The sequence below is a fragment of the Rhinoraja longicauda genome, chromosome 35 (assembly GCF_053455715.1).
Source record: "Rhinoraja longicauda isolate Sanriku21f chromosome 35, sRhiLon1.1, whole genome shotgun sequence".
In the NCBI taxonomy this organism is placed as follows: Eukaryota; Metazoa; Chordata; class Chondrichthyes; order Rajiformes; family Arhynchobatidae; genus Rhinoraja; species Rhinoraja longicauda.
This window is the reverse complement of record NC_135987.1, coordinates 16218912-16230414: the sequence shown is the minus strand read 5'-3', so window position 1 is coordinate 16230414 and position 11503 is coordinate 16218912. Positions and strand designations below refer to the sequence as shown.

Below are 11503 nucleotides of genomic sequence, written 5' to 3'. Positions count from 1 at the left end.
TGGTGCAATGTTGGAAACATGATAGTTAATTTCCACGCTGCAAAATCACAAATATCAATGCAAATCTCTTTTACAGACGCTGGTAGGAGTTTTTAGCAAAGTTTCACCATTCTTTGGCTACCATCCAAGGGATTTTTGTATCCATTTGAAGATGGAGAATAGGACCCTGGTTTAACTTTGCATCTTTAATCTGTCATCTTTAAAAGTCTTCCTGAAAGCTGTATTGAAAATCAGCACAGATCGTGTGTTTAAGTCTTTGCAATGAGCTTGAAGCTGCAACCATCAGAGTGAGAGGAGAGAATGTGGTATCCAGTGAATCACAATTGATACTCCATCCAAACACTGCTACTCAACTATTCTCTTGCTGACATTGTCCCATCAACCCGGGCCTGTTGTATAAACCAAGTGCAACGGATTGATCAACAAAATACCACCCAACCTAAACTGGGTCTCGACCCGAAACGCCACCCATTCCTTCTATTCAGAGATGCTGCCTGTCCCGCTGAGTTATTCCAGCACTTTGTGTCATCGGTATTGCTGTCTACTCATAACAAGCAAAAGTGACCTTTCCCCGATATTCACCCTTTGGCTGTGAAGTCAGACAATTAACACCGGATAGGACAGTGTGTGGTTTTATTTTATGGTCTACTTACCAATTGTAAGGAAATCTGAGCGATATTGACAAGTCATTCCAAATCCAAAATCTCTCCAAAACCCCGAATCTTTCTTATGCACCTGTGTGAAAGAAGTAAAATAAGTTTCCAGAAAATGATTTGAGTTCATCCTTCTGGAATTTCAACTAAATTTTATACCATGAAAGAGAATTATTGAACCATGTACATCTTGTGGGATGGATATCAGAGGACTCTGATGGGAAATTAAAGGTCCAACCACTTTAATGGAGGACACCACCAAATCCTACTTATTTCCCAACCTCATTGCATCACAATGGAGGAGTGCACATGATGAGGACAGACCTTGCTGGGAATGACCTGACCATCGTCGTCATCTCTATTTTCTTGCCTGTAAATTCTATTTCTCCTATTTCTCAAAACTGTGTGTCAGTTTTTAATATATTTAATGATATGGCCTCCACATCTCTGGGATACACAATTCCACAAGTTCACAATCCTCAGTAGAAGTTTTTAATCTTATTATCTTTAATCCATATCTCTGTATGCGCCTAACGGCAGCGGCTGACTAGCAGTCTGTCCGTTTTTTTTCTTCCCTTTTTTTGTTGTGTGTCGGTGTTGGGATGGTTTTTATATATATTTTTTTGGTTGTGTATGTGTGGGAGGGGGTGGTGGTGTGGGTGGGTGGGTGGGTGTGGGGGGGGGGGAACTTTTCTCTTCCTCACGGCGCGGGGTGCGGCTCGGCTGCGGGGCCTAACATCGCCCGCTGCGGCTCGGCCGCTGGACTTTACATCGCCCGGTGCGGCTTGGCCGCTGGACTTTACATCCCGGTGCGGCTTGGCCGCTGGACTTTACATCCCGGTGCGGCTTGGCCGCTGGACTTAACAGTGCCCGGTGCAGCTCGGCTGCGGGGCTTAACATCGCCCGGTGCGGCTCGGCCGCGGGGCTTAACATCGCCCGGTGCGGCTCGGCCGCGGGGCTTAACATCGCCCGGTGCTGCTCGGCTGCGGGGCTTTTCATCGCTGGTGCGGCTCGGCTGCGGACTTGACATCGCCCGGTGCGGCTCGACCACGGGACTTAGCTGCGCAAGGCTTGGTCGCGGGGCCTTTCATCGCCCGGTTCGGCCGCGAGACGTTTCAGCGCCCGGTGCGGGGACAGTGTGGGTCGGTCGGGGACGAGCTGTCTGTCCGTGGGCGTGGGGAAGAGAGTGGAAGTTTTGTTGCCTCCATCACAGTGAGGGGGTGTTTGGAGTCACTGTGATGGACGTTTGTGTTGGGGTTATGTGTCTTGTGTTCTTTTTTTTTCTTCTTTTTTTCTATGACTGCTATGTAGTTTCGTTCGGTACTTCGGTACCGAACGACAAATAAAGCTCTGTTATACCTGTTATACCTGTATCCTGGGATGTGGCTCCAAGTTCCATATTCTCCTAACAAAGGCAGCTTCCTCACGGTGTCCACCTTGTTAAGCATACTCAAAATTTTAAATGGAAACAGAAAATGCTGGAAATACTCAGCTGGTCTGGCAGCATCAGAACCTTTCTGATGCAAGGTCATTAACCTGAAACGTTAACTCTTTTACCATCTCCACAGTTGCTGCTCGACTTTGACAATTTCCAACAATTTCTGATATATTTCACATTTCCAGCAATTACAGTATTTTGCTTTAGGTTTATCCTTCAGAACTTTGTTTCAATACAATCACCTTTCATTCTAAACACTGGAGACAATAGATCCAATCCACGTTCCCCAAAAGGCAACTCCTCCATCAAGGATCAAGGAATCAATCCAGTGAAAGCTCACTATACTATTTGTAGCTATCCATTCTGAGGCCAAAATTATATACAATTCTTCTCGCCAATTTATAGTATTGTTGCAAGAAATCATCCTACTCCTGTACTCCATACCTTTGCAACATGGCTAAGATTGTATTATATTTTGTTGTATCTGCATGTGTATTGCCATATGATAAGATGAACAGGCAATTTGAGTTTTCTATGGATGCTAACCAAGCATGGCAAGGATAACAACCACTTGAAGTTACGTTTTATAATCCAGTTTGTTTTTCAAATTAAACAAGGTTCATTTCATATAAAGCTCTCACCAGTTGTTGCTCAATAGTGGGGGAACCATCCAGGCTGGCATAGACAATGACAGGGTTGTACAGGCTGAAAACGACAGGATAGAAAACCTTCTTGCCTATAGAAAGATCGGATTTTGTTAAGTGCTGCAAATACCAGTAGGTGAAAGAAAGATTAATGTCAGAGGCACCACACAAAATAATACAAATAACGGAGTAAAATTGACCCAGAAATTGCATCAGAAAGGTTCCAGTGACCCTCATCTTCCTATTAACTGTGTTGAAGTCCTTGCAAAATTATATCAGCATTAAATTAATAAATGGAGAACATGGATGGGTGACATTTTGCATCTGGTTCCTTCTTCAGACTGATTGTGGTGGTGGGGTTTGAAGAGATGAGGGGCAGGGTAAAACCTGGCGAATGATAGATAGGTAAAGGTTGATAGGCAGATGGCTAGGCAAAGGCCATAGATCAAAAGACAAAGGGTGCGAGATAATAATAGAAGTGCAAATTGTAAAGTCGGAGACAGGAATGCAGGTGGTGGGGAGAAATGAATTTGCAACTGGGTGAGGCACAGGGAGGAGAGTTGGCGGGCGTGGGGGGAGGCTCCAGGTGACCTATTTAAGAGTCAACCACATTGCTCTTGGTCTTGCCAGATTTAGACCCGTGCAGCTAAGGTCCAAAACAGTTTGTTTTTTTAAATAATAATTTCACCATCACCAGTTATTTATTCCAAATTATTTAATTGTCGGAGTTTAATTAAATCTCTTGCTTCAGAGGGATTTAGACTAATTCCTCTGGATCTTTATTCCTGGATTATTCCTCCTGCACAAAGGATAGCTTTAGTTTAGTTCAGGGTTACAGCGCAGAAACAGGCCCTTCGGCCTACTGAGTCCGTGCCAACAAGCAATCACCCAGTACACTAGCACTACCCAACACACTCGGGACAATTTTACAATATTTTACCAAAGCCATTTAACCTACAAACCTGTACGTCTTTGGAGTGTGGGTGGAAACTGGAGCAACTGGGGAAAACCCACACAGGTCACGGGGAGGACGTACAAACTCCGTACAGACAGCACACGTAGTCAGGATCTATCTCGGGACTGTGGTGCTGCAAGGCAGCAACTCTAACGCTGTGCCACCCTAAGTACTACAGTATGTGGTGACAACCAAGGTAATGTGCTCAGATCCTGGAATGGATCTTGAACCCATAATCATCTGATTCAGAGGTTACCAACAAACTGCCAAATAACTTCCTCAGCACTACGTGCCCAACGATTAAGATGACTCATGTATTGTAGACACTTTAAACTGATTAGCTAAAAACAGACATACAACAATCCTCAATAAAGTCACTGATGACTCACCAAGCTCTGTATTTACCCTGCAGCTATTAAGAAACTCGGGGGAGATATAAATATCCACATCGCAGAAAAACATCAGCGCTTCGCCTTTGTCCCAGGTCCGGGCTCCCATATCCAGACCTCGGCCACGTGAAAACTCGTCAGCCAATGAAACCAGCGTGTAGTTGTGAAAATTAGTTTCACTGCAAAGAAATAAAAACCTTTTACTCCAGCATTAACCTGAAAATATTCCATGATAGTGTCAATAACTTAAAAATAATGGGGGTGCTTTTCTGAGGTGGTACAGAGATAAAAGAAGAGCAAAGTTCTGGGACATGATATGTTCTTCTCGATTTGAAAATGAATCCAAATGCAACTCAACCTGAGAGACCTGCAGATATAAACCTCCTCCAACCTCATCTACTGCATCCGCTGTTTTAGGTGTCAACTTTTCTACATCGGCGAGACCAAGTGCAGGCTCTGCGATCGTTTCGCTGAACACCTCCGCTCAGTCCGTCTTAACCTACCTGATCTCCCGGTGGCTCAGCTTCAACTCCCCCTCCCATTCCTAATTTGACCTTTCTGTCCTGGGCCTCCTCCATTGTCAGAGTGAGGCCCAGCACAAATTGGAGGAACAGCACCTCATATTTCACGGGTAGTTTACACCACAGTGGTATGAACATTGACTTCTCTAATTTCAGATTGTCACTGCCTTCCCTCTCTATCCCCTCCCCCTTGCCAGTTCTCTCACTAGTGTTCCTGTCTCCGACTACATTCTATCTTTGTCCCACCCCCTCTCCTGACATCAGTCTGAAGAAGGGTCTCGACCCGAAACATCACCCATTCCTTCTCTCCCGAAATGCTGCCTGACCCGCTGAGTTACTCCAGCATTTTGTGTCTACCGATTTTAACCAGCATCTGCAATTTCTTTCCTACAGATATAAACCTCCAGGTTTGGTATGCTCCATTGGGTGAATTACCCAGTAAATATGCCATTTTATTAAAAAATGATATATGTCCTATTTTGTGCAAGGGCAGACGTTCTCACCAAATATTTCCTCTGGTCAAAATGCATTAGGGAGATGTTAACCAATTTCTCTGGTTATAAAAGTAATCAGAGGAAATATTAGCTCATGTGTACATATGTGTGTGTGTATATGTCTATGTATATATATATATATATATATATATATATATAGGCGTGTGTGTGTGTGTCTTTATTATATTGTTTACAGTGTACTATGTTTACCTATGCTGTTGTGCTGCTGCAAGTAAGAATTTCATTGTTCTACTTGGGACAGATGACAATAAAACACTCTTGACTCTTGTAATCTCTATACCCTGAATGCAACCTCGAAACGATAAATCTGACGCTAAAACTTTTACACACATTCTTCGAGTGAGTTTCTGAACAGTGATTGCTCGGTAGCTCACCTGGCCGTTAGATCCAGGATCCTCGTCACTTCTTCCAATCCTTCCTGGCCAAAGTAGACAACTGTAAGATAAACGTGTCTGTCCTGCTGAATGCACACCTCCCTGAGTAAAATAATTGGAAATTTAAGCATGGGTAGAATACAATAATAATACTGAGTCATTTAATTGTTAGGAATGCAGTTGCACCAATTGTAGACACCTAGCTTTGATGTTTTGCTGCATTAAATGACTTCTGCTACTGTACCAGCAGCATTAATCTAATGGCAACTAAAGTGAATAGTCCCGATAACATATGATGCAGACTAGTCACATGTACAATGCAAGCAATAGACTAACTTCCCACATAAGCATTGCATGAGGTGAAATTAGATATTAGGAATCATCCACCCATGATATATCTCCTGATACCAATGTTGTAAAAATTGATATCGTTAAATCCCTATTGGGGACCTGAAGGTAAGTTCTGGCAGCAGGCCCTTGATTTGAAATCCTCAGGGTTAACTTTAAGAGGATATAATTAGCTCCTCAGGTCATTTTGCTTGGATTTTACTTGCTCCCTTTAATGTGTTCTCACCTGAAGTTCTGCATGAATTGAGCAAAAGCCTCGGTGCGGCCAGATAGTGGCACGATTATATTGATGATCTGATGCGAGATGTCGATAACTTCACTTTTCACCTTCATAAGTGGACCAAATGGCCGGAAGAGTGTGACGTGTTGAAATTCATCTAGGAATTCCTTTTTGTAGAATAATTCATATAAGGTGCCCTTGTCCCTTTCTGTTCGATAGTAACCTGAAATATGTAAATAAGTTGAGAAAATATAAAGTTACTAGAAAGTTACAAATATATATTTTTAGATGTGTGCTGAAATACCATTGACCAGTATCTAGGATTTAATTTGGATGCATAGAGTCACAGAGTGATACAGTGTGGAAACAGGCCCTTTGGCCCAACTTGTCCACACCGGCCAACACGTCCCAGCTACACCAGTCCCACCTGCCCGCATTTGGTCCATATCCCTCCAAACCTATCCTATCCATGTACCTGTCAAACTGTTTCTTACATGTTGGGATCGTCTCTGTCTTAACTACCTCCTCTGGCAGCATGTTCCATGCACCAACCACCCATTGAATGAAAAGGTTACTCCTCAGATTCCCTATTAAATCTTTTCCCCTTCACCTTAAACCTATGTTCTCTGGTCCTCGATTCACCTACTCTGGCAAGAGAGTTGTTTCTTTCACTGCACATGGAAAGCCTGAAAGAAGGAAAGGTCCTGACAGAACTTGCCTCAATCAAATCACCCTGATGTCAATGACTATGCCACACATTCATGAAAAAGCAAGGTTTTACACCTGACTTTGAAAGAAAAAGTGCGTGCATGATAAATTGTGAGTGCCTACGTGGTACATTGGATTGAGGCGATTATTACGAGGGCAAATTGTTATGGCATTAGGTATGAGGTTCTGCTGCAATGCTTGTGGACACACTGCAGCATCAATGGTTCTGTACGGAGAAGAATCTCTTCCCTACCCCCCACCAGTTGATCTCATCCCTCAAAAATCCTTCCCCTTGAAGCAAAGGAAACAGGCATACATGTTCGCCTTTGAAAATCTCATTCAAGAAACAAAGTTAATATCCAACAGATGGTCAATGTTATTATCAAAATCTTAGTTAGATGTTTACAAAACTGTAAGTCTAAAGAAGGGTCCCGACATCTCCTGTCCATTCCCCCCACAGATGCTGTCTGATGCGCTGAATTCCTCCAGCACTTTATGTTTTGTTCAAGATTCCAGCATCTGCAGTTTCTTACGTCTCCTCTTCAGAAAACGGATTCTCGGTTACAAATGTCACAATTGGGCTGCAGAGGGCAGTGGAGAGCAACAGTTCAAAAGTTCCAGCCCCAACCATCTGGGTGACTGAGGGGATATAAAGTATCGTTGAATGGCTAGCAGTCATCAAACTTATGCGTTCATAGAAAAACAGACAGAATGTAATCAAAATGGAATTTAACCTCTTCAGCAACTATCATGCAAAATTCTGCAGAAATCCTATTCCTCACAGTAACACACATTGTTACAGTGTTTCCTCATTTCCTCATTCAGAACTTCAATAGAGATTGTATAACATTTGTTAGAAGTACTCAATACAATACAATACAATATATCTTTATTGTCATTGTACCCAGGGGTACAACGAGATTGGGAATGCGCCTCCCATACGATGCAATAATATAAGTAATTAACAGCAACCCAACGAAACGAAACAATTGTAACAGTTTTTAGACAGGGTAAAGTGCAAGTTGATCTATGCGTTGTGGCCATCCGGCTCAGCAAGACCGGTTCATAGCAGCTATGGCCCTAGGGATGAAGCTGTTCCTGAGTCTGGAGGTGCGGGCGTAGAAGGCCTTGTATCGTCTGCCCGATGGAAGGAGTTCGAACAGACTGTTGCAGGGGTGTGAAGAGTCTTTGTGGATGCTGGTGGCTTTTCTGAGGCATCGTGTGTTGTAGATGCCCTCCAAGTCTGGTAGCTGTGTTCCGATGGCCCTCTGAGCTCTATGGACTACCCGCTGTAGAGCTTTCCTTTCTGCCTACGTGCAGCTGAGGTACCACACAGGGATGCCATGCGTTAGGATGCTCTCGATGGTGCAGCGGTAGAAGATCGTCAGCAGCTGTTGGGGTAGACCAGACTTTTTCAGTGTTCTTAAGTAGAACAGTCTTTGTTGTGCCTTCTTGACCAGCGCAGCAGTGTTATTGGACCATGTTAGGTCCTCCGAAATGTGAGTGCCCAGAAACTTGAAGCTGGACACTCTCTCCACACTGTCCCCGTTGATAGAGATCGGGGCATATTCCCCGTTATGTGACCTACGGAAGTTGATGATCAGCTCCTTGGTCTTGGTGGTATTTAGGGACAGGTTGTTATCCGAGCACCAGTCCGCCAGGTTCTGCACCTCCGCTCTATAGTTTGTTTCATCCCCGTTGGTGATAAGCCCGATCACCGTTGTGTCGTCTGCAAACTTGACAATGGTGTTGGTGTCGAATGCAGGAACACAGTCGTGTGTGAAGAGGGAGTAGAGCATGGGGCTCAGAACACAGCCCTGTGGTGTGCCGGTACTCAGGGTGATAGTGGAGGACAGGTGCGGGCCCATTCTCACTGCCTGCGGTCGTTCCAGCAGGAAGTCCAGGATCCAGTCACATAATGACGAGCTGAGGCCTAGCTGGTGGAGTTTAGTGATGAGCTTGGTGGGGATGACCGTGTTGAAGGCGGAGCTATAGTCTATGAATAGCATCCTCACGTACGTGCCCTGTCTCTCTAGGTGAGTCAGGACAGTGTGAAGAGCCAGAGAGATGGCGTCCTCTGTGGATCTATTTGCCCTGTATGCAAATTGATGTGGGTCCAGTGAGTCAGGGATGCTGGATTTGATGTGTGAGAGGACCAGCCTCTCAAAGCACTTCATGACTATCGGCGTTAGGGCAACCGGGCGGTAGTCGTTCAGGTTGGAGATCTTTGCTTTCTTCGGCACCGGAACTATGATAGCCGACTTCAGGCACTTGGGGACCGTAGCTAGAGATAATGACAGGTTAAAGATCCTGGTGAATACCTCAGCCAGCTGTTCAGCACAGTCCTTCAGTACCCTTCCTTGAACTCCATCCGGTCCTGCAGCCTGGCGTGGGTTGACCCTTTGCAGAGCGCGTTGTACCTCCTGTGTGTTCAGTTGCAAGACCTGTCCCACCGCCTCGGCTGGGGTTCTTTCACTCAAGGTGGTTTTGCCAGTTTCAAAGCGGGCAAAGAAGGTGTTAAGCTCGTTGGTCAGTGCCATATCGCTGTGGGGGCAGGCAGGACTGCTCTTGTAGCCAGTGATGTCCCTGACACCCTGCCACATGCTTCTGGTGTCCGTGGTGTTGAGTGGTCTTCCACCCGTTGCCTGTGGGTGTCTTTGGCCCTTTTAATACCTTTGTTCAGGTTTGACCTGGCAACACTGTTAAATGGTCTCAGTTCCATCCAAATTTAAAACAATTTAAAACAAGGAAGACAGCAAAACAATGATTCCTTCCCCTTGGAAATCACATTGTATTGGTTGGATGTCAAATGAGAATAGTTGCCACGTCAGTACAAGCAATCAGTCTGAAGAAGGGTCTCAACCTGACACGTCACCCATTCCTTCTCTCCACAGATGTTGCCTGTCCCGCTGAGTTATTCCAGCATTTTGTGTCGACCAAGCAATCAAACACATCCGACATTGGCCTCATCGAGCAATCTTATTCTCCAGCCATCAGGATTACAAATTAATTATGTTGCCGAGAGAATTTCTCACATTCAAAACCAACTTCCCTCTTCCTCAAGGAAATGTTTTAACAAATTAGCTATCAAGAGCAGTACAAAGTACAAGGAAGATCTGGATCATGTTAGCTAGACACAATCAGGAACCCTTGTTAGAAAAGGTAAAAATATATTTTAAAACAGAAAAAAATACTCCTATTATGAATTCCTGATTATGCTGTGCTCTTCAAAAAGATGCAGATAAGCAATAGGTCATCAATGTGGTTGAGTTACTTTTTAATTTAGTTTAATTTATTGTGCCTTTGCGCACTCTCTGACTCCCACACGATGCAGATCCTGGTTGTGCACTCTCCCATCATGTGAATGAACCGCAACAGGATGTTTAGTTAGAGGCAATTATAAACAGTGAAAAGCCTGGCCGTTCTCCATTCCCTTGACAGATCCAAGCAGAGGTGGTTGAGATAGACGATGATCATATCCAAAGACTTAAGGATGAAGGGGATGAAACATGCAAATGCAGGTCGTCCCCAGGATCCAGTAGGGTTCTGTTCGTAAGCCGACAGTTGGCAATTCTGAAATGTGGCCGTGAAACAAGGCCCGCAGCAGCCGGCAAAGCCACCCTGCCCGTCTCCCAAATGTTTGTGCGTACATTCAGGCGTTGGGCGTTCGTAAGCTGGGGAGGACCTGTTAGTTGCAATGTGCACAAGTTCAAGAACATCTGCTGCAAACTATCGAAGGTTGTAGCCAAACATCACAGTTCGTGTATCATCAGCACAATGGGACCCATTCTGCAGTGAGTTCTCCCTTGCATATCTTACCATGCAAGCTCTTTATTGAAACATGGGCTGCCCACCCAGCTAAGCTGTGCAGTGCTACCTCTACATTGGTTTATGTTTTGTAGATTTAGTGTATTTGTATTGATTGCCCATGAAGTCCATGCCAGCTCCCAGCAGAGCAATTCCCTTGGTCTCATTCCCCCTTGTTTTATTCCCCTATAGTCCTGCACTTTATTCTCTCTTACATACCGATCCATCTACACTATTTTGATTATTTTGGTACATACCTACAATCAGCGATATTATACAGCAGTGAATTAACCTAAAAGCATGTCTTTGAGTGTGGAAGAAACCCAGAATCCAAGGGGGAAACCTATGCACTCACAGGGAAAACTCACAAACTAATAGTACCCCAGGTGAGGATTTGAGTTCTGGTGGATGCACATCTTTATAACACTGATAAACACTGCGCACCACAAATCACTCAGACACATTCTTTCACCCCATGCTTCGACCTTTTGCTTACTATACAACTGGGGAGGGAAGCAGAGTAAAGTGTCTTGGTCTCCTTCGACATAACCCATTGGAACGGGCACTGCATCTCATTTGACATCTTGCATCGTGCTGCACCCTATGCTATTGAGCTGGTTCAGAAATACCATCACACAAAGTGTACGTATACACACAAACACCTTTGTTAGCATTGCATCTTTTTCTGAAAAACATGCTTCTGTTCAACTCAGACAAATTGAGAGTATAAGGATGGAGTTAAAGGGGAAGAGAATACAGGAAAGGTTACGAAAGACACCCAAATTAATGGGATGGAAAGTTTAAGAAGGGATAAGAGAGTAAGGTTAGGTGAAATAGGAACCGGTGTGAGAGGGGAGGCGAGTACCGAATTAAAAGTGTTATATATGAATGCGCGAAGTATAAGAAATAAAGTGGATGAGCTTGAGTCTCA

General features: G+C 44.4%; 1 protein-coding gene across 1 annotated transcript in view; it reads right to left on the bottom strand.

The window, feature by feature from the left end:
* Positions 1-11503, bottom strand: part of csgalnact2 (chondroitin sulfate N-acetylgalactosaminyltransferase 2) — a 50933-nt gene that overhangs the window by 6105 nt on the left and 33325 nt on the right. Inside the window, exons 3-7 of the mRNA XM_078428319.1 lie at positions 6064-6280; positions 5490-5591; positions 4080-4258; positions 2733-2827; positions 654-735 (exon numbers count right to left, since the gene is read on the bottom strand). Coding sequence (XP_078284445.1) covers positions 654-735; positions 2733-2827; positions 4080-4258; positions 5490-5591; positions 6064-6280 — 675 coding nt within the window. The remainder of the gene's footprint in view (positions 1-653; positions 736-2732; positions 2828-4079; positions 4259-5489; positions 5592-6063; positions 6281-11503) is intronic.